General features: G+C 37.9%; 1 protein-coding gene across 4 annotated transcripts in view; it reads right to left on the bottom strand.

The window, feature by feature from the left end:
- CLINT1 (clathrin interactor 1) overlaps window positions 1–24,441 on the bottom strand; it is a 57,173-nt gene that overhangs the window by 20,831 nt on the left and 11,901 nt on the right. For all 4 annotated transcript variants that reach the window (XM_040988270.1, XM_040988183.1, XM_040988098.1 and 1 more), the window contains exons 2-5: window positions 5,196–5,300; window positions 4,562–4,658; window positions 3,133–3,241; window positions 2,077–2,241 (exon numbers count right to left, since the gene is read on the bottom strand). In XM_040988270.1, the coding sequence (XP_040844204.1) occupies window positions 2,077–2,241; window positions 3,133–3,241; window positions 4,562–4,658; window positions 5,196–5,300 (476 nt within the window). The remainder of the gene's footprint in view (window positions 1–2,076; window positions 2,242–3,132; window positions 3,242–4,561; window positions 4,659–5,195; window positions 5,301–24,441) is intronic.

Here is a 24,441-nt window from a genome sequence, read left to right as displayed (position 1 = left end):
CTAAAAACTGTTCCTGAATACTACCATTCCCAACACACTGAGACCTGGTAGTGATCATGCTTTAATATCAAACTAAAAAATAACCCAACTGATTTCAGACCACAGAAAAGCATTCCAGAATTACTGTAAAAGGAAAACAATATCCTAACTTACAAAACTTACGTGCTAGAATTATGAAGCAGTTCAGCAATTTGGAATAGAGGCTGAGACTGGTAAAACCTCAAGAGCCTCCGCATCAATTTAGCAATACAGAGACTAGGTCACTGTGGGGAACAAAATACCCCAACATTGAGATTTGTTGCCCTGGATTTCAGTGGCATAAAGGAAAGGAGATATTATGTATACAAAATTCAACCCTTCCATTTTCATGTCCCAACTCAACCTGAGAAATAGCAAATCATACCAAGCATTAAAAACAACAAACAAAAAACTAAAAATTGGAGCTGCATGAAATAAAAAAAAAAAAGGGCAATGAGAAATAAAATAATTAAAAAGTAACTAATAGAGCTTTTGTTTTGAGTTTGACATTAAGTTCTGGGGCTACAAATATTCTCTGAAGATGGCAAAACCATTTTGTTAAACTGTCTACTAAAACCCCAAGTTCAAAAATTTTCTATATAAGAGTTCTAAAACACATTTACTGAATCTGTAGTGACCACTAAATTAAAACATGCATAATAAGGTTTTCTAGATAAAATTTAAGCCATAATGGTTTTCCAGAACAATTTTTGCAATTATCTGTACAACTTAAAACAAATATGATGATCCAGCATCTGAAACAAAAAAAATTACAAGAAAAATGAAAGTAGAAGAAAATCAAATTGACAAGAGTGGTGGACAATTCCAATGAGTGTGTGCTGAAGATATCTGTAAGGTCATTTAAAGACAGAATGAAAACCAATTTGCAAATCTATCTCTACAATTAGTTGTGACTGAATCTGAGAACTATTCTCTAAATATCTGACATAAAAATACTGTGATGGTAAAAAGAGAAGCAATAAGCACCTAATACGAGGAAACTAGCTGCACAAAGGAATTTCTACTTAAAAATGCTAAAAATTAAATATTCGGGTACATAATCCAATCATACCTCAATGCCAAAATAAAACCTCTAAGGCATATTCATGTGATTTAAGAAAATTTCATCAAATCCAAGAATTTACTTTTACATGATGTTGACTTTAAAAATGGAATTTTTCTGCTATTCAAAACATCCACCAAGTTAACCAAATGTGGGATTTTACAGGTAATGACAAATGGGTTTTATGTTGCTCCACTGAAGGTGCTAAAAAATCTCACTGCAATCAAAGCTTAAACTTACACATGGAATTGAAGTGTCTGAAACAGTACTGGCCTGTTTGCACTGACACAAAATGGCCAAGGAATACTCAGAATTCAAGGAGACAAAACAAGTCCAAAGGAACATGCTGTCAAAAAGTGTTACTTTGTGTATCTGTTTTAAACATGTAGTGCCCAGTTTTAGGGAAACTACATCATTATATTAAAAAAAATAAGCATGAACACTCTAGCTGTTCTTAAATGTGCAAGAAACAATCAAGAAAATTGGCCCAAATGAAAACTAGCAATATCATCAGTCATCTTCTTTCCAGGTTATATTCCTATGCATTACTTTAACTAAGGGAAGAGAGACTGCAGGCCCATTTACAGGATGTTACTGTTGCCCTGAAATAGTTTCATTGTTTTTGAATTAGAAAGGTCAATCTCTTAATCAGATCATATTTTTATACCATAAATAGTGAACTAGAAAAACTTTTTTCTTCATTTTTAAGGACCTCGAGGAGGGAAGGATATATTTTCTGTATGTCAACTCAAAGTTAGCAATTAAGTAGTTAGCACACTAATGGCTAATAAAATCATATTCTTGAACCTATAAATGTTGAAAATAACACCAGTCTATGGTCCATATGCTAGGAAATAAAATAAATATTATGCATATTGTAGTGTTGTATATATTCCTGAAAACAAAGAGCAGAGAAGCATGAGCGTCAATAATTCTGAAAAAATTCCCAAGAAATTAAGTTGATGTTTAGGTGCCAGCTTGTCTTCGATACTCACTGTATCTGAAACCTCCAACACTGTCAGAGGAAACACCAACATACTTGTCCTTGTTCTTCTTTGCCTTCTTTCGCTCTTCACGAAGTCTGTCATCATCCTGGGCAAATTCAACCAACTCCTTTACCTTCTGGCGAATATTTATACCTTGATCCTTACCATGTTCATCTGAGAGAATGGTTGGGGAGAAACAAAACTTTAGTACAATAAAAACAAAAATCTCAGTATGAAATGAACTTCAACATTCAGAAAAATAATGAAAAGAGGTAGATTATGCTATTGGACTTTGCCATATCCTTTTCAGTAAATTTCAAGTTTTGAAATACATTTCTGGCTTAAGGACTACAGATAATGGTACCATGCAAGGTCAATTAATGATCCACCAAAAAGAATTACTGATGACTAAACAAAATGCACATATTTATTTACTAGTATTTATTTTTCTATTTTATTTTATCAGGAGGAAAAAAAAAAAAAGAAGAACAAGTTTAGTAACTGCAAAGCACCCAAACAGCTTGGATTCCTCAATAGAAATTTGGGAACACTAATTACTAGGACTTAGTGTAGCTAGAACACTGAATTTTTAAAGGACATTAAAGCAACTATACTACAAAATGAAATGTGCTTCATTCTCCAGCCTCTTTCACATTCAAAACACACTCTGGCCTTGCTGCCTTTGCACAGTAAATATTATTTGGTGGGAGGGAAAAAAACTCAGCTTCAAACAGATGTGTGTGTTTTGGAGCTCTAACCTTTTCTTCCCATATGATTAAAGCTATTCCTTTATGGACACCACAGGGGACCAGCCTCCAGTGCATATTTTAATATAAACCCGAACATTCATGTTGTGTTGGTTCTGTTGTTATTAGCCAGTCTTTTCTGCAAGTTCTTGTCTTCACTAATTAATACTCTAGGGCCCCACGTCTTGGATTCTGCACTCGTCACACAACCAGCAACAGTCACATTCTAATTAGAGCAGAGAAGCTTCTAAGCTGGTTCAGGTGACTGACAACTCCAACTACTGTTTTAATTTGCTTATAAGGTTTTTCTAATGCTCACCTACAAAGTGGTAATTTTCCAGGGATCGCAAATCATAAATGTGTTCTCTGGCACTTGTAACAACACGCTCTGATCCATTCCTTATGAGGTAAGCTAGGAGTAGCAATGACTGTAAAAATACAAAGCAACAACTGGTTTAACAAAATAAATCCTGGTAGTTTTGGAAAACGGATAAAAAGAAAATTCTAGAATTAGAAAATAAATAATTTTTCTTTACATCAGACTTTAAATATGTATCAAAAAAGTTTTTAAAAATTGATAATGAAAAATATGAACATGTTATACTAATAAATAAAGCATTAGAAAGCAGTTTTTATTTTTTACTGGGTATTACATAGCTATGGAAACTTAGAATGATTTGGTAATCCCATAGTGTTTTCTCCAGATAAAATATAATTCCGATGTTAATGAGGCTTTTGTTTCAACAGCTGCTGCCAACAAGGTAAAGAAAACTAACACTTCAGAAAATTTTACTGCAACATGAATTTAGAATGACCGCTAATAGGTACAGGGTTTCCTTTGGGAGTAATGAAAATGACTTAGAATTAGACAGCAATGACTCTTGTACGACCTTGTGAATACACTGAGAACTACTACATTGCACTTACAGATGAACTGAACTTTGCTTGGAAAATGCTCACTTGAATATGAGACGATCCAGGTTGGTTTACAAAATTAATGGTACAAAATTTCATTATACCAGTTACCGTTTTAAAGTCATTTACTCAAGAAACAAACTTCCAACTAGTTCACTGCATCTACTACACAAGCACACAGTGTGAACTGAGGATTTTCAATAAACAAACAACATAAAAGCATAGATTTTCAATTCTGAAGGCTAGAAATGTTACTTTGAAAATTTCAAACAAGAATGTTACATGTCATTTTAGAAAACACAGAAAAACTTATCTGAGCAGCAAAAAATAATGGTGGGCTAGAAGAAAAATGGCTGCTCTTTTAGAATTCTGTATTACATGAGATTGGGACCAAATGCAAAGAATTTGATAAAGAGTACACACTCACAAATTAAAAATAATACATTTCAATCTAGTATGTTTTGAAATTTCTGAACTAATACATTTTGAGGTACAGAATTTTGTAATAATACTGTTAACAGTCAAAGTTTTCTGTAGACATAAATCAAATTAAACCACGGTCTTCATCTTAATTCATTATTTTAGTAGCATAATTTTTGGTAGGAAAAAATTAACAGATTAAAGTAAGAAGTCAAATTTACAAATACGAGTCAGATTACCTTAACATTTTAGGCTATTTACCACAACTAATAAAGCAAATTATAAATCTACCTCTTCTATTTCAAAATACTGTATTGCAAGCTTTTAATGTGCTTTAGGATCTTTTGTATGTCTTAAGTTTCAAGCATTTATTTTCAACAGATCAACTTGTTCAAATAAGCTTACATTCATACCTTATAAACTCTTCTCCAATTCTTTTTGTTGTCTTTTAACATTCGTGACCAAAGCATGTTCATAAGTTCTGGAAACTGTTCATACATAAATGTTGCCCTGAAAAAAAGGTTATTCCCTTAAGCTTGCAATATATTAATTCTGACAGTAGATGGCAGGCTTGTTCTAACTTACTGGATTATCTTCAAAGCACTTTAAAATAAGTTTAACACAAAAAATTTAAATAAATGTTCTTGAAAATGTTCACCCTATATTATTTTATACTGTATCTGGCATATTTGTAAGCCTCACTAACATCATACTGTGGGAACTCTTCATTTCAACAGGGTCCTATATCTTCCTTGTGAAAACTTTTATAATTTTACTTTAAAACACCTTAAATGCATTCATCAAAATTTTAGATAGGAAGTTAAAGTAAGTCACTAACCTTGAAAATGGAAAACTGACAGTTCACTTGTTTGTTTAAAGCTAATACTTAGAGGGGAATGGATCTTGCATAAAACTTTCTACATTATTTGAATGATTATGCAAGATTTCTACCTGGCAGCTGAAGAGTTTAAAACTGAAAGCAAATTCACGTTTCTGTGAAAAGATACTTTGATTCTTTCCGCACTGCTGAGTCAAATTATCACTTACTTGGCAATCTCTCCCATGAGCTGCCCAGAAGGCCCCCAAGGATCATCGTTTGTTGCTTCTCGAACCTTAGACTCGATCTCTGAATAATTCATAACCACATTGGTGCTACAGAGAAAAAAATATATACACAAGGATTAGCATCAAAACTGAGAAACACATGAAAACTTAATAATGACACCACTGGGTGTCCTAATGAGCTACTTCTACAGGGTGGAGTGAAAACATCTCTGGTCCACAAGCACCCCAAGGACACCAGGTAACATATCTAAGTTATCTCTAAGAAGATTTCACTATCCCATTAGCCTCCAAGAATACAGATGAGAGACTGCATTAGATCTGGCATTAGTCCAGTAAAAAATAGCTTTGGGTCAAATTAAAAAGGAAACTGAGCATGGTAGAGTCTATCATAAAACTAAGTTGTCAGCTTCCTGACCAGGACTGGTTTACATGCCGGGTTAGGTACCCTGCTTAAGTAATTTTGCTTAACATGCAGAATTTCTTAACATCTGAACATATTTATATCACGTAAAAAACAAACAAAAAAAACCCTTAAAGATAACACTCTACAGATGTTTAGGACTCTACACACATTTAATTATAATCCCTCGGTCTCTTTCCACTTCTATATCATGCACATTTTACATGTCATTATACAGCCACTGAAACTTGCAATGTGTGGTTACACAATAGTCCATCACAAAATTACATAATACATTTAACTTTTCCTGACGACTTCAGCAACGTTCAAGAACATGAGCTCCAGGAGTAGAAAGATCTAACTTTAATTACTTTCTGATCTTTGGAAAAATTATTTCAGTATCTTAATCTCTTCTTCCTATAAACTGGGAATAAATACTACCTTAGAGGATAGCACCTACACTCTCTCCTGCTGGGCTGCAGCTCCCACTGGTGTGCATGAAAGCCAATGCTGGTGCCCAGCCACGCTGTTCAAGGCAGCAGCACCTGCTGGCATCTTTAGGTTAGGTATGGAGGAAGGTCTGACTGAGCTAAGCCATAGAACCCATGGGTGTACACAGAGACAGATGGGATGTAAGACAGGCTGGGTTAGGCCACAGTACATGCTGGCACATGCAAAAACCAGGGCTGGGAGTAGGTCTGGTGGGGGTTACTGGGAGCCACCCTGAGTAGGCCATGAAACCTGCTGATGTGCTGTGCTAGGTTAGGCCACAGCTTCTGTCAGTTCGTATGAAAGATGGGGCTGAGGCAGAATGACTTGGGAGATGCATCCACCAGTACGTATGTTCCTTTTTTTAAATACAAAAGTTCCTTTTTTTAAATACAAAAATTCTGATCAAAATTAACACTCAAATCTCTAAATTATAATGACATACAAATTTTAGAGTCACTGCACACTTTCAATTTCTTTAGTTCTTAGGACGAGTAACGTGTTTGTGTCAAGCTTTTAAAAAAATTATCATGTGACTTACAAATTCAATGAACAAATCTGGTTTTCAGATTTATATTCAGAATACCATTCTACTAAGAAAGAAGTGTGAAATCTTAACATTCTTTCAGATCTTGAAAAAAGCTGCCTACAAAATAGTTTTACAAAATACAAATACAAATTACTTCTCAGGAAACAAATTTTCATAATCTTTACTGCCCTTCCAAAATGTAAGATTCTTAATGAATTTTTTAAACAAAATCCAGTAATGATTCTGTTAACAGTTCTATGTAAAATGCAGAATAATTTCCCCTCTAATTTTACCAACAATGAAATCAAGAAGGCCAGTAAGTGATGAGCAATTTAGGATGCACAGAATGATGGATTTCAGGATCTATTTGTTTATCCTGGTGGCTGAACAATGTGTGGTGTAGGCAGTTAGAACTGTCAAAATGTAGCTCTGAAAATGAACAACAGCAATTAGGATTATAACTCAGCTGAGCATTTGATTCCCAACAATGCAGCTGAAATCTCTTCATATTGTTTAATCTGCTGCAGAGCCAAGATGAAAGGAGTTAATCTCCAATTCCTCTACCTGAAATATTTTTACCAGTGCATTCATAAACGCTAGAGCTTTCAGAACACCATTTTCCTTACTCAAGTTACAAAGGCCCCTGGATTAAGTAAGGAAAGTTCTGTTCTGTAACCCTTCACAGGACTCTGGGTTGCAGGCTCATGTTTAGAGGAAAAAATGGGGAAAAAAAACCCCCAGCAATTTTAGAATCTCCTCACTGACTTGGCTAAAAAAAAAAAAAGAGGGGGGGAAGAATACATCAGAACATAAAATACAGTCACAAAGTGTATCTACAGTAGGATAATGGCACTCATAACAAAAACAAAAAGAAACTACTTCTATGATATGAATCAGTCTATTTTAAAACTATTTTCCAACAAAATTGTCACCTTCAAAAACTGGAGAGAACTTTCAAGAGATCTGATGGCACAAACAATTCCAAAGCAAAGTGTTTTCAAGTTTCACTCAATTCAAAAACAAATATAAATGACACCAGAACACCTCTACGCTGCAGTTGGGCTTTATTCCAGGTCATTCAAAAAATAACTACTTTTAAAGAGGTAGAACTGGCATTTTGAGAGTTTTTTCCTCAGGTTGTCCGTGGCCCCCAATCCATGCTTTAACTCATAATTCTGGCAGTATTTTTTAAAAAAGAGAAACTATTCCCTCTCGCCACAAAGGAAAAGCAAACAAAAACTCATGCCCAGATATGACAGGAAAGACACTGCTGGTTTAATTCTCAAAACTTTCTATGATCTATACAGTATCTCAAGAAGGTCTATTTCAACACTAGAGGGGGCTTTCATTGGTTTTTTTAAAAGACACAAAAATACAAAGGTATGTAAGAAAAATACAAGTTTCATACCAGTTGGATTAACAGTCCAAACAAGCAGCATCTGGCTTTCACTATCCTAAATAAAAATTCCTGAATTAAAAATATTAAAACAAACAAACAACAACAAAAACTATCTCTTCGCAATCAGTTTGAACAGTATAAACAAGCACATTATGACTTCTTGTTAAAGGCTAAAAACGTGGCGGGTGTTGTGGTATAGCAACTCAAGCCACTGGCTGTGACACCAGCATCCTACATGAGCGCCAGCATGAGTTCCAGGACTCCACTTTCAACCCAGCTCGGGTTAATGAGCCCGGGAAAGCAGATGAAGACAGCTCTTCCATGGGTCCATGGGTGACCAAAGGGAGATCACTGCTCTTGGCTTCAGCCTGTTGCAGTGCCAGTCATGGCGGCCATTTGTTATGTGACCTAAGTGAAAAGTCTGCCACTTATCTAAAGTATTCTTAACTGAGCAAATTCTATTTTCATCAGTTTTAGCAAATGTTGCATATAAACCATCCAACTGAAGAGGAAACAATGCACTTCATTCTTAACACAAACACACTTCAATGGAAGGTAAGGAAAAACCACAGTGTGGGTAAGGGCTGAAATTGGAAATATTTAAAAACATGAGGCTTCTTTCAATCTATTCTTTCTGAATTAACAAGATTTAAAAAAAAAGGGTAACCTATTTACTTAAAAAACCACAGTCTATTTCAACCATGATGTGGTGCATCATTTCAACTATTTCAACAGGATTACACCAGATTATGCATCGTCTGTTCTCCTCTTGACCTTCAAGAAGGAATACTAAAATCCTAAATGCTGAAGCATGCCTTCAGAGATAACCACAAAAAAATGTGCAGTGAAATACTATTTTATCTTTTCTATTTCAGCAACAAAGTAAGATCAAACCAAGAGCACTTCCTGCCAGGTTTTGGAGGAAGAAGGGAGCTGCACAGTCGTTCTACTGTAAGAATAATTTTGAATATTTAAAGAAATGCCAGATTTGTTAACATAACTGGGTATCTAAAATAGTTCAAATATAGAAATCTGCTGATGTCTAAACTCAAGCTGACATTAGAACTACAAAAAATACTGATGAGAAATAATGCCCAATTGCTCCTCCAGTACATGACATTAAGACCATAGAAGATGGGCCCGGTGCAATAGCATAGTGGTTAAAGTCCTCACCTTGAACGCACCAGGATCCCATATGGGTGCTGGTTTTAATCCCGGTGGCCCCGCTTCCCTTCCAGCTCCCTGCCTGTGGCCTGGGAAAGCAGTTGAGGACAACCCAAAGCTTTGGGACCCTGCACCCACGTGGGAGACCCGGAAGAGGTTCCTGGCTTCGGATCGGCATAACATCAGCCGTTGCGCTCACTTGGGGAGTGAACCATCGGACGGAATATCTTCCTCTCTGTCTCTCCTCCTCTCTGTATATCTGCCTTTCCAATAAAAAATAAACAAATCTTAAAAAACAAAAAAGACCATAGAAAATAACTCATAAATGATGTAACTATTTTTGAAATTGTGTTTTGTGTGAAGTTGTATGAAAATCAAGGGTTAACAGTCTTATGACAATCTGTTGCCAAATTCTCTCATTCACACCAAGATTGAAACACAGTTTTAGTAAGAGTTTAGTTCAATATTATGGGGGTGGAGAGTTGAACTGTATAATATTAATCACTTGATATTTTCCAACTATTGAACACTGTTGATTAATATGGCTCAAACTCTTATAATCTTAACTCGAAGTTTTAGACTATATTGATACTACTTACAGATAAACCAGAAAGATAAGTTTTATTAAAATGTTCTTTCTAAAAATAATTTTCAGGGCCCGGTGTGGTGGCGCAGTGGTTAAGGTCCTCGCCTTGCAGGCCCGGGATCCCATATGGGTGCCGGTTCTAATCCTGGCAGCCCCGCCTCCCATCCAGCCCCCTGCCTGTGGCCCGGGAGAGCAGCCTAAGACAGCCCAAAGCTTTGGGACCTTGTGCCCATGTGGGAGACCTGGAAGAGGCTCCTGGCTTCGGATCGGCATAGCATCGACCGTTGCGCTCACTTGGGGAGTGACTCATCGGACGGAAGATCTTCCTCTCTGTCTCTCCTCTCTGTATATCCGCCTTTCAATAAAAATAAATCTTAAAAATAAATAAATAAAAATAATTTGCCGTTTTTGTGGAAGAAGGTACAGACGGGAGCAAATACCACACTGAATATTCTACAATTAGGAAACAAAGCAGGAAGAACAAATTCTTAACATTCCCATCGGAAAGCTGAAGATCCCTCGGTGCCCTCCAAATCACAAACATGCACATTTTTGTGCAGACTCCTAACCTTCTCCTAGAGGCAAAGAAACTCAAAGCATCCTGTACATATTACAGCTCCTTACCACAGAAGAATCACTTTTTAAAGGCATCAACATTTTATTTCTGAGGAAACTTCAGTATGGAAGCACATGTCTCACAACCTTACCTATTCTATATAAATGTGACTATGTCACTGATCTGAACTTATTGCCCAATAGGATGTATTCACATAAATGTAGAACATTATATTCTGTCTGTGTTTTGCGATTTCCTTAGACTCTGTCACTCTCATTACTCGCACTAGAGTTTAAGAAATTTTTTCACAAAGACTCAAGTTGTTACCACAGCTCCAGAGACAGAGAACAAAGCTGAGCTGTGAACTGGAAGCCAATGACGTAAAAAGCTACTTACTCCAAAGGCGACTGGATCATAATAAAATCATGAAATCTTCCCTGGCTCCTCACTTTTGCCTGGCCATTGTGCTCATTTGGAAATGAAGCAGATAGAAGAAACACCTTTCAATCTCAATAACTCTCTCTGTCTTTCAAACACATAAATATTAACAACAAAAAAAGTGAGAACTTTCTCTAATTGACAAGATAATTGTGTTATTCGAGATTTCCTAGTAGCTGATAATGAATTTGTACTATATTAACCCTTCTGATTTCTATAAATATTTATCACAGAACACCAACATTACAAATAGTTTTTAAAATTTTCAAGCTTATGGGCAAGCACTCTGACTCAACAGGTTAAACCTTCACATTCAAGCACTAGAACTCCATATGGGTGCCAGCTTATGCCCCAGCTTTTCCATTCCAATTCAGATCCCTGCATATGGCCTGAAAAAGCAGTGCAGGATGGCTCAAATACTTGGGTCATTTCATCAATATGGGAGACCCAGAAGAAGCTCCTGGTTCCTGGCTTCAAACTGGCTCAGCTCTGGCCATTGCAGCCATTTGGGGAATGAACCAGTGGATGAAAGATGTTTTCCTCTGTCTGTCCTTTCTGTAAATCTGGCTTTCCAATAAAAATAAGTAAATATTTTTAATAAATAAATAATCTTTTAAAAAACATTTTCTAGCTTAAAAACCATGATTCTAAATCTTGATCATTCTAAACTGTACTATAAAGAAATACCTAGAAGACTGCGTTTAGAAGAGTTCACTTAACTTATCAAGAAAATGTCCAGAATGAATTCAGTGTCACTTTGGGTAGAGTAAAACTAACCAGTCCCATATCAAAAATTTCTGAGATTTCTAATAACTAGCTTTAACTTCAAGTCTCAAGGTACACCTAAATCTGGACTTTTTTCTGAACGAAAAAAACTTCAGAATACCATTATTTGATGGCTTTTGTAGAACTCAAGATCAGAAGATGAAATTAAACAACTAATCATTTAATAAGTCAATACTCCAAATTTAGTTTCAGTGGCCAAAAGTGTACCAGAGTATATATTCAAATTACCAATGAAAAGATACAATTTATTATAGAGGCAGAAGCTAAAATAACTCATTTTATAAAAAAGGTCATTAAATATTTATAGTCCAGAATAGTCTCTTAGGAAACACCAGAAACCACATATGATTATTTTACTGCTTCAAAAAGTATTAGAATAAGTCCAAAAATAAAACAAAATAAGGTATAAACCAGAACAGTAGTCAGATTTTTGTTCCTTATAGACTATCATTTAATTTTTCTTCTCAAAAGATACCAACTTCTTGATGGTTATTAAGCATGACTTGAAATGGCAATTTTTCAAGGAAATAATTTATTAATTTACATAACAGATGTGCAAGAAACTACATAATTGAGATAAACCAAGAAAAACATCCTGAAGTCTACACTAAATTATGACCTATGGGAGGAAGAAACTACAAAAATATTTCCCTTTCCTTACAACTTCAGTGATTAGCAATACAAATAAAATAGCCTGTCTGTTAGTAGCACATTTTCAGATGTCAAAGCGGGCCCTGACGCAATGAACTGTTCCAAAACACAAGACCACAGTAAAGAAACACGTTGCACATCTAACTATTTCCACAAACTGCTTTTAGCTTTTATGGTTATTTGGTGTAAAAAACAAAGCAATATGTATATTAATTGATCAACTATTCACTAGCAATTATTAGAGCCTTAATTTTGTTTCTGACATACAGAAATTCTGGTCCCCTGATAAAATACCCACCATGTACCTGCTTCCTCATCTGAGAGGTCTCTAGGTATTAGAGATAAAAATGAAATGGTATGTGTTAAATACTTAGCATACAACATTTTCTGTTGTTATTTGTTAGTTAAGCTGAAGACAGCATACTGCTTTATTACTTATTTGCCATCTCACTGTCAAAAGAAGTCACAGCAACAAAACCATAATCTGATGTCCCATAGACAGTGAAATTAAAATTTCAAGGAAAGAAATATATACAGATCTCCTCACTTAATGGCCAAAGAAGTGAAGATGAGTATCACCAAAGACAAAAATCTACTAATATAAGCCCTACCACAGAGTAACTGCTTTCTGATCATTAACAGAGGTTGAATTTAAAAGTTTACTTACTAATCTGGGCCCCTACTCACTGTAACTTAGGATTTTATTTTATATTAAGTGGCAATTTCTCCTTTAGCAGCAATCTAATACCATCAAGCAGTAAGGCTAACACTTTTTGGACTCACTAAAATAATGCATCATGTTAATTACTGGAGTGGCATATCCAATACCAAATTATAACAAAAATGAAGGCTTTAAATTATAAAAAATAAGATGGAAATTATCTAACATGAAGTTTGAATTTAAAATTTAGGAATACTAGGGGTGGCGCAAAGGTTCAATTGGCTAATCCTTCATAATCAGCACCACCATCCCATATGGCTGTTGGTTCATGTCCAGGCTGCTTCACTTCCCATCCAGCTCCTTGCTTATGGCCTGGCAAAGCAGCATGGGTTGGACCAAAGCCTCGGGACCCTGTTCCTGTGTGGGAGACCTAAAAGAAGCTCCTGGCTCCTGGTTTTAGATTGGCTCAGTTCTGGCTGTCGCAGTCATATGGGGAGTGAAAAAGCAGATGAAAGGCTTTTCTCTGATTCCTCTTGTTTTTCTGATTAAAAAAAAAAACCTGTCTGATAAAAATAAACAAATCTTTAAAAAAAACACAGGAATATCAAACATAAAAGAACTCCAAGTTTCCAAATTGCCAAATATGAAATTCACAAAATTTACCTGATGAGATACTTGGCTAAACAAAGAGTTTCAGAGGGACTACTGCTACTGAGTTTCTGGACTGTTTCTTCTGCAAGAATACAATCCAAGACACTTGGCAATATCTGGATGCTCACTGGGTCTTGATTTTTTACGTGGAAACACTTTCGTTCCAATTGTAGCAGAGGCGCTGCTCTTAGGATGTGGGCAGCAGAAGTTTATGGAAAAGCTGCTTCACTAAAAGCCTGTTCCGTGATATGAGCTTTTACTTTCCAGACAAGCACTCTTGTAGCAGTACATTTATGAATGGTAAAAAGGAATGGTGAGTTTTATGGCTAAGGGAAGCAGGCAGAAACATAGCTTACAAAATGGAGTAGCAATGGTACTTGGCATGTCACGGTACTAGAACAGGCACAGGTTAACAACTACTAGAAAATTCTTTTCCTTTCATTGCTCAGAAAACCACTACTTACATGAATACTACTAACAGCTACATAAAAAACACATGTGTGGATAAGGTCTGGAAAGATAAAAACACACGAGGACATTTGAGTTGGGATGCTAATAGCTAAAAAGGAGACAAAGGCAGGGCATTAACTTAAACTTTTAAAATATTTTTCATTATAAAATAAAAAATTGACCTTATTTTTTTTTTTCTAAGAAAACTGGAAAATTGACCTTATTAAAAAAAAAGAAAGAAAGAAAGAAAAAGTGAGATAGGCACAATGGCATACCAGGCTATATAATCTTCAGTCTGAATACTGGCAACTCATTTGGGTACCAATTCAAGGCCTGGCTGCTCCACTTCCAATCCAGCTTCATGAATACAGTTTGAGAAGCAGCAGTGGACAGCTCAACTCCTTGTGCTCCTGCACCCACTATGAGACCCAGAAAAAGGTCCTGGCTCCTGGATCTGGACCAGATCAGCTGTGACTGTTGCGGCCATTTGGGTGGTGATCCAGGGGACAGAAGATCTCTGTTTCTCCTTAACTCTTTCAACTAAAATAAATCTTTAAAAGAAGAGGGGGAGGATAGATGGGAGAGAAATGGTGGTTGCATTCAGCATAAGCAAGTGTTGTGAACAGGTTGGTAAAATTCTTCCAGGGATTACCGTCTGACTGAGCAGTCTCCATTCCCTCTCCGTGCCCTCTCTGCACACACAGCACGGAGCCAACTTTGAATGTTAGGACATCAAGCTGCTCTGCACTCCGATACAGACACAGCTGCTTCAACAGACTATTCCTTATGTCAGCTCCAACACCAAACTATTTCCAGCTGATTTCTCTTTCAATACATTATACCACAATTTGGAAGGTTTCTTTTGTCTTCTAAAATACAAGTCTAAATAGTGTTTTGTGAGAAAATATTCTGAGAGATATAACAGGTGCTATGTAAGAACAAGGTTTCATGGGCAGGTTTGGGAAATGCTACCTAAACAAAGGCAACCATTATTATTGCAACATTTCTCAAAGACTTCACTGTACTACTCTCATACAGGGAACTATATTATACATTTCTAGAACTTCTGAGACAACGCATTTTTTCTCCAGCTTAAGTCCCAAGAAATCTGCTATAGTATATTCTTAGGGGGATAAGAAATCCTTTGGTTTGAACTTTCAAAAATATTGTTCATATTTTCCATTTCACAATCTTGTTTTCAGTACATTTTTTTCAAATATTTCATTTACTTGTTTTTCAAAGATTTATTTATTTTTATTAGAAAGTAAGATACATAGAGAGGAGGAGAGACAGGAAGATCTTTCGTCCAGTGATTTACTCCCCAAGTCGATCCAAAGCAAGGACCAGAAGTTTATTCTGGGTCTCCCACGCGGGCACAGGGTCCCAAGGCTTTGGGTTGTCCTCAACTGCTTTCCCAGGCCACAAGCAGGGAGATGGATGGGAAGTGGGGCAGACAAGACACAAACTAAACTGGCACTCACATGGGATTCCAGCATGTGCAAGATGAAGACTTTAGCCACTAGGCTACCATGGCAGGCCCTGAAGATTTTATTTTTATGTGAAAGATTTACATACAGAAAGAGAGACAGAGATAGAGACAGAGACACAGAGATATCTTCCATCTGCTGGGTCACTCCCCAAATGGCTACAACAACCACAGCTGAGCTGGTCCAAACTCGGAAGTCAGGACCTTTTTCTGGGATTCCCGTGTTGTGGCAGGGGTCCAAGGACTTGAGCTATCCTCTGATGCTGTCCCAGTCCATATGCAAGAAGCTAGACTGGAATAGAGCAACCAGGACTAGAATCAGTGCTCAAACGGGATGCTAGGGAAAAAAGAGAAACAGATCTACACTCTGGTGACAATTCCAATCAGTGCAATGGCCAGACCTGGGTTAAAGCAAAACCAGAAACTTGGCTAGAACTCCATCCAAGTCTCCCAGGTTGTGGCAGGGACCCCAGCATTTGGGCCATCTTTTGCTGTTTTCCAGGAAGATGAGCAGGAAGCTGGCCTAGGACTCAGACTGGCACCCACAAGAGATACCAGCATCAGAGATGGTGGCTTAACCTGCTGCAACTGAACACCAACCCTATGTCTTGTTTCACATCTTATCAACTGGGGCTGACGGTGTGATGCAATGGATCAAGACACTGCCCGAGATGCTGGCATCCCATATGAAGGTCAGTTTGAATCCTGGCAGCTCTACTTCTGATCTAGCTCCCTCTTAATGAGCCTGGGAGAAATGATGGTCCAAAGTATTTAAGTTCCTGTCTGCAATACAGGAGACCTGGATAAAGCTCCAGGTTCCTGGCTTCAACCTATCCCAGCCCCACTAGTTTTAGTCATTTGGGCAGTGAGCTATTAGAGGGAAGATTATTCTCCCTTCCTCTGAAACCCTGCCTTTCACACAAATCAATAAGTAGTTAAAATATATATACGTTAAACATTTTTCCTTTATTAATCTTGACTAGTTTCTTTAGTATCTGTGATGTTTGGGGGTACCTTTTTAAATTTAGTTTACTTCATTAAGCCTTGTCCCAATTCTCCCAGTCTCTCCTGCCATACAAGGCCAGCCCTTTTACTTTTTAGTAATACTATCACATTTGGCCTCTTTTTTTTGGCTAAGCTTTGTTTATATCTGACAAGTAGAGGTGGGGGGGGGGAGGGCAGCGTACATTGGCACCCTCTGAAAATGCCCTATCAGCAGGGCCAGGCTGAAGTCTGAAGTATGACTCAATATGTGAGCAGTGCAGGAGCTTAGTATCTAAGTGATCATCTGCTGCCTTCGCGGGTAGGCATTAGCAGGAGCTGGATCAGATGCAAGACAGCTGGATTTTTTAAAAATTTTATTATTTCATTTTATGACAGTTTCATAGGCTCTGGGCCTATGCACCCCTCTCCAACCCCTCCTCAACCCCTCCCCCTAAATTGAATTCCTCCATATTGTTGCACTAGTACAGCTCATAACCAGTCATGATTCCTTCATTGTGGGTATGGACCATGCAGAGAGTCCAGCATCTTATTGTCCAGATAAATTCACCAGTTTCATTGGGAGACCATCCTTGTTCTGAAAGTAGAGCTGGCAGAATATCATCCCCTTCAGTGAAAAGTCACTATACAACTTCAACAACAGGAAGAAACTTGAAAATTTACAACATCATAAAGTTAATTGACATGGTATTGAGTGACCAATGTTAGAAAATGCAAGTTCTCAACCACATCCTGTAACTACTTCACTGACATCTCAATTTTAGTATATACAACAACTGGCTGCTATAAACCTTAAAATGGTTATAGGGTACTAGTCAGCTGTCTTGTGTCTATTTTCATTTTTATATTTAGCAGTTTATAGTATTCAAGCGTGATTTTTACTGAACTTCAGGAATTTTAGGATAGTCGACAGCTGGATCTTGACTGAGTTACCTCAACATGGAATGCAAGCATCACAAATGGTGAATGAATGGCTGTGCCACAACACTAGCCCCTCATCATTAACTTTTAACACTTGAATTTTGGATGCATACATAACTGTAGTCATTACCCTTTTTGTTTTATTCAAGTCTTCGACTAATGGAATGAGACTACCCACATCAGGAAGGGCAAACCACTGGACACTGTTTACTTATGCAAATGTTAATCTCATCCAATTCTGCACAGCCACATCCATAGCCAGTCAAGTGGAGACATAAAATTAACTATCTTTGGTGTATCTTCATTGATCCTTCAAATCACAACTAGACTCACCTTTCTAATGTTAGTATTGGCCATAATAGTCCATCACAATTAATAATCAGCTTCTCACAAAGCTTCTTTTTCCATGTACAGTATTGTGCATGGTTGTGACTTTTCTCCCTTCCTGCCATCGTGTTTTTTTTTTTTTTAAATTCTGTTTCCTAAGTACTTCTCAAGTACATCTGTCCACTTACTCTTAGCCATACAACTCTACCTGGACTGCTGCCAACAGCCTTCTAACTAATCTCTGCTCCTACCAAACCTCCCACCAGGTTAGAGTTTAAAAGGAGCTCTTGTTGAAATACAAATCCTCCCCGGCTGTAGGCAGCCCCCTAGGTTGCCTTGTACCTAAGGAAAGTGTTACACTGCTGGAAGAACAGCAGCCAACAGCGGCTGGCGTTCTGGACCTGATTCATGCCAGCTCTATATTAACTATACGAGCGTGCCAGCAAAGTTGCTTTTCTTAAATGTTAAATCTGCAAGAGTTTGATTTTTGCAACAAGAGATCTAAAAATTCAGACTTTAGGTCCTAAGACAGGCTGCTCCCAGCTGCACGAAGCACTACTGGTAAGGACAGGGCTGGCAGCAGGCAGGGGATGGGCTCACTCAGCAGTCCTGATCAGTTCAATCTGGCAGCAGGCAGGCCATGGACCCTGCTGCAGGGTCTTAAGTGGCCACTTGCACTGGTAACCACAGCACTAGGCCAGGCTGGGTCATGGGGGTGTGCCCCACTGATGGTCTTCAACAGGCAAGTGACCTGAGGCAGGGGTCCTAGGCACTAGGCACTTGGCACCTGTGACACACCACAATGCCAGTCTTGGAGCAGCAGGCAAGGGGTCTTAAAAGTTCTAGCAATCTGTACCCATGTGAATCAATGCTCTAGCTTAGGGGCCCAGGAAGGAAATGCAAGAGAAGGCTCACTGATGGTCTTTGGCATCACCAAGAAGACTGGGCTTTCATGTCCAGTTGGTCTCAGATGCCACAGAATCTCCAATCTCAGAGACCAGAGCCCACAGTGCACGTTGTGCCTCCTATGCTGACTCCCGTGCAGGGGAGACGATCATGCCCAGATGCACCCCAGCGATGAGTCAGCCTGAACCTGTTAACTAATCAGGGCCTTTGAATGTCATTTTAAGACAAACAAGATGTCAGTACTGAGGTCAATGCTAAGCCTCTGCTTGCAGCGCCAGCACCCCATGTGGGCACTGGTTTGAATCTCAGCAGCTCCATGTCCAATGGCCTTGGAAGGCGGCAGAGAAGGGCCCAAGTCACTGGATCCCAGCACCCACATGGAAAACCCAGAAGCTCCTGGTTTTGGACCAACCCAGCTCTGGCCATTGTGACCATTTGGAGTGTAAACCAGCGGATGGAAGATTTCCATCTCTTCTTTTCTCTCTGAAACTCCACCTTTAAAAAAAAAAATCTTACCAAAAAAAAAGTGGATACCTAAAAATGTTTATAAAAACCAAATAGGGGCCTGGTGTGAGAGCCTCATGGCTAAACCCTTGCCCTGCATTCACAGAGATCCTATATGGCCACTGCACTGTGTTCCGGGTGCCTCACATCCACTTAGCTCCCTACTTGTGGCCTGAGAAAGCAGTAGAAGATGGCCCAAAGCCTTGGGAACCTACACCTGAGTGGGAGACCTGGAATAAATGCCTTGCTTTGGAATGGTTCAGTTCCGGCAGTTGCAGACACTTGGGGAGCAAACTAGTGACAGACTTTCTCTCTATATCTCCTTCTATCTGTGTATCGGCATTTCCAATTTAAAAAAATCTTTAAAAAAAAACCCCAAAAATATAAACAACAACAACAACAACAAACAAAACAAGAAAAACAAAACAAAAACAAAGGCAACTTGTAAAAGTGGTGGTGACAAGGTGGAGGGCTCGGGCATTGGCACTAACAGAATTTCTCTGGTCTGTGAGATGAACCCATAGATGAGAATTGGAGACTTCTGAACCTGGGACATTCAGGACTACGCCCCTAATCAGCAAAGAGTAGCTACAGAACAGATGACGACTCTACATCGTTTGGCAACCATAAAGAGGAGTCAGACAGGAAGGTAGCTAGGTTAGAGTCACTGAATGGAAGCCCTATTGCCCCCATTCTTTCTTTGCCTGGCAAGCAATGGATCCTTCCCCTAGGATATACTCTCCCTCCCCAGGGACTTGAAGGTGGGATCATGTAACTACTCTCCTCTTCAGGCTTATGTCTAGGCAATGACAAGGGGCACCTAGGTCCAATCCCTCCTCCCATGGACACAAGATACAAGCGGACATCCATCTCCCACCTTTCCTCTCCCTATTGTATCCATGATTATGACTCGTATGTGTTTGTGATTTCCTCATCTTTTACATGAACTTTACCAAAAAAAAGACATACAAATCCTACCTGAGTCCTCATTTTAAATCCAACAATAATGACTTTCCTATGGCCTTCAAAATGAAGTCTGAATTTCTTAGCATGACATAACAGGTCCATCATGTGGATTTTCAACTTGCTTCTTCTGTGTTATCAGCATGTCATTTTTACCTCTAGATCTTTTGTTATTCTATTTATTTAGAATAGAGTTATTCTATTTCTAAATTCTATACCCATTCATTCCCGCTCTCTAACTCTGCTTCATTATAAAATTGTAACTTGAACAATGCTCCCTCATAGAATCTTTCTTAAACTCCATATGCAGTGGGAATTGTCTATATTCTTTACAGTGTCCTGTACTTCCCACAATTCCACAATCCTGGACTAAAACTAAAACCAGTGTATCCTAACAGGACTGTTTATTTGCCTGTCCCCCATCTCACAGCTGAAAATACCTACAGCAGACAAAACACAGTATCTTGCTCATTCAGACTCCCAGTGCCCGATACAAGCCTGTTAATAGCAGGTGTTGAATAAATTTTTAGTAACTAAAGAAAAGTACTGAAATTCTTGCCTTTTCCTTAATTTCCTTATGACTATCAAAAGTCCTAAATGAATTAATGAATAGAACCTGTATGATTTGTCCTCGAACCAGCTAGCCTTTTCTCCCATTACTTCTGTTTCATTTCCCATACAGGATAATTACACCACATTACCAGCAGTGTACAAGCAACAGGTTCTTTATTATTTTCTTGATTCAGTGTTTCACTGCATCCCTGGAATCTTCATTCCTCCTAGTTTTAAACAAAAAGCAGCAATGAAGATACCTTGAATCCTTCTGATCATAATTCCCCCTTCCTCTCACTAAATTTAACATTATACCTTATTCTGCCTTACACCATGGGTGTATGTGAATTTATCTTTTCAACTAACACACTGTAGTTTTGTGTGTATATATGTAAACATAGATATAAATGAACTTTCATTGGAAAGGCAGATTTACAAGATTTATAGAGAAGGAAAAAGAATGTAGATGTATATGTTTACAGGGTATAAAGTGACATAGGTGCATAATACATAGAGTAACTAGCAGGTCTATCACCTCAGGCTTTTCTTAGTGTGTTAGGAATATTCAAAACTCTACTTTTTTTGAAATACATAATAGCTGTCAACCTGCCCTTATGTTACACAACATTAGAAGTTATTTCTCCTATCCAATTGTATACCATGTACAATAACCATCCGCTATTCCTTTAACACAAGTCTTAAAAACAAGTTAAACTGATTCTCGCTTTGAGTTTCACACTTGCAAATCTGCCTACTCATTATATTCCATCTGTAACCACAGAAATGAGTATTCACGGTGCTTTTATGATCATCAAGAACCACTTCAGAGAAGCCAAAACTTTTAGACACTCATCACATATGTATGTTCCCAATTGATCTTGTTCGGTTCTCATATCATAAATGCAAGTCCCTTCTGCAGTCTGTTTAAAATGTGCCATGTTTTTCACAGCCTGTGAGTCTGTTGATATTGATGCTTAAAATGGCTCTAATTGTAGTAAAGTGTTACCTAGTGTGCTCATAAGGTCAAGGCTGTGACATATCTTAGAGAAAATAGTTGTATCATATAAGCTGCTGGTGGTGAATTCAATGTAAATGAAACAAGCCTCTTACGTATTATTTATAAAGTAGTAAGTCTTTAAACAAAACACAGGAATAACAAGGTTAAGTACTATTAGCTGAAAAATAATCAATAATAGGCCTACATTAGCCAAGATCTATGTCCTCCTCTAGGAACAGCAGTTTGGTTTGAGCTAATTTCTTTATAAAATGTTAACTATCTCAAAACAAAAAACATAAAGCCAAAAAACCCTCCAAGGACTACAGTATTTTGTATTCCCCCCCATCAGCCCTGACATGAATACTTAAAAACTGTCAAATGAATTTATAAAATGAATATATAAATAAAAGCTATGCCATCTTGGAAGTGGAGATAGGGACAGAAAGGAAGGAAGCTAAGACCAAAAGGGGACTAAAATAAACATTTTCTACACAACGAAACAAGAAAAAGAATGACATGATAAAATACCACCTTCACATTTTATTTGTTTCTTTCTTCTTTTTTTTCCCCTTTTTGTTAAAGAACGCTATTACAGAATGATGTTTCATTCCCAGGCCTTTTGGTTACTCAGCATGAAGGATTTATGAATTTGTAATTAAGTATCTCCAGAAATCACGTATTGATCTCTACCAAGGACTTAAACATTTACAATAACTTGGCACAAGATTTCAATATCCCATAAAAACATTTGAAGGATTAAATAGATAATCTAAGCTTTGAAAAAAAAGTTCAGGGGCCAATGCAGTAGCACTTCATACTATGCTTCTGCCTGCAGGTGCTAGCACCCCATATGGATACCTTTTCGTGTCCCAAATGTTCCTCTTCCAATCCAGTTCCTTTCTAATAGCTTGGGAAAGCAGTGAAGGTTGGCCCAAGCCCTTGGAACATAGGACTGGCATGGGAGACCTGGAAGAAGTTCCTGGTTCCCAGCTTTGAACCAGCCCAATAATCAGGCTGTTGCGGCCATTTGGGGCATGTACCAGAGGATGGATAATCTCTGTGTCTCCTTTTCTTTCCCTGTAACTCTGATTTTCATGTAACATAAACAAATCTTAAAAACAAACAAAACTCCAGTGGTCAGCATTGTGGCATAGAAGAATTAAGCTGCTGACAAGTGCAATGCCAGCACAGCATATGGGTGCTGGTCTCAGCTGCTTCACTTTTCATCCAACTCCCTGCTAATGTGCCTGGGAAAGCACCAGAAAATGGCCCAAGTTCTTCAGCCCTTCCCAGGGGAAGCTCTTGGCTCTTTACTGGCTCAGCTCTGGCTCTTGCAGCCATTTGAAGAATGAGCGAGCAGATGGAGGGTCTTTCTAACTCTATTCTCTGTAAATCTGATCTGCCTTTCCAACAAAAATAAATAAATCTTTAAAAACAAAAACAAAAAAATGCCCCTTCAAAGCACTAAACATCCTCCTACTCTGTGTAAAACACAGATTTGAGAACCACCATGGATTTTACTTTCTTCACAATTCTTTCATATAAACAATTCTCACTTTGCATCACAGTATTTTGTTAACTCATACATTCTGGAACAGAGTCTTTGCTTCACATAATTTTACCAAAGAACTGTGTAAAGCAACAACCCCAGTAAAGCAGTAATTTTTTTGTGTTCTTTCCAATGTAAAGCAAATAGCAGCAGAAAATAAGAACATTCTATTCCACAAATCATATTCTATTCCATAATACAATCCTGTGTATTAACTTTTAACATGTTAACTTAAATGGACCACTGTCTTAAGCCCTTTACAAAGAATTTACTTAATCATCCTAGCAATGCTATGACCAAGATAAAATCTCCACTTTACATATTTATAATCTCCACTTTACATATTAGCAAACTGAGACCTAACAACGGTAGACATGGCACTCAAACTAACACAACCACTAAGTGGTAGACTCAAGCCTTGACTCCAGGCTGTTCCAGAAGATCCGGAGATCATGTTCCTAATTGTTTTGTTATAATCATGATATCAACCACTACTTCCACCTTCTAAGTTTGTTCTCTGATCCACTACCCAACTCAGCACGAACAGTAAGCTATGGAAGTAGGAGCACTTCACTCCCCACATTTTCTAACTGGATTCTTATTATATAAACTCAAATTCGGCGGGTGACTTAGCCCTGAAACGCCCCCTACCCAACCGTTCCTGTCTCTACACTCCCTACTTTCTCACCAGCTTCCCACCGTTCCAGCTGTGGCATCTTCTCCCCACATCACTCTTCCTTTTGCATTCTATTTTTCACAGTCATAAGGTAGATGTCAATCTAATGAAAAAGCGTCCACTATTCATCCTACTTAAGAGCCCCATTCATCGTTCTCTACTTCAGGCTCTTTCTTAACATTCACAGACAGAATAATTATTTTAAGTGCTCTTTTCACTTAGCTTCTCCACCAAAACATGCAACTCCATTTCAAGCAACTGTAAGAGTTCCAGATTGTCAATAAATACTCATTTAAAAATCAGGTTACAACATCCGTCCCCTAATGATATGGGTATCTAACTTGAGATACTTACAACTTTAACCTTGATCAAGGATTATACAAGCATTAAAAATACATCTTTTATATAGGCTATCAACTCATAGTTAAGAGAGATGATCAATCTAAAAGAAATGCAATTATGTGCTAATTTTTAAAAAAACGTATCTTTTTTTTTAATTGAACGAAGATTTACAGGAAGAAGGAGAGACAAAGATCTTCCATCCACTGGTTCACTCTCCAAGTGGCTATAATGGCCTGAGCTGTG

The sequence above is a fragment of the Ochotona curzoniae genome, unplaced genomic scaffold, assembly GCF_017591425.1.
Source record: "Ochotona curzoniae isolate NIBS_2020 unplaced genomic scaffold, NIBS_Ocur_1.0 contig_1, whole genome shotgun sequence".
Taxonomy (NCBI): domain Eukaryota; kingdom Metazoa; phylum Chordata; class Mammalia; order Lagomorpha; family Ochotonidae; genus Ochotona; species Ochotona curzoniae.
This window is presented reverse-complemented; position numbering and strand designations above follow the sequence as displayed.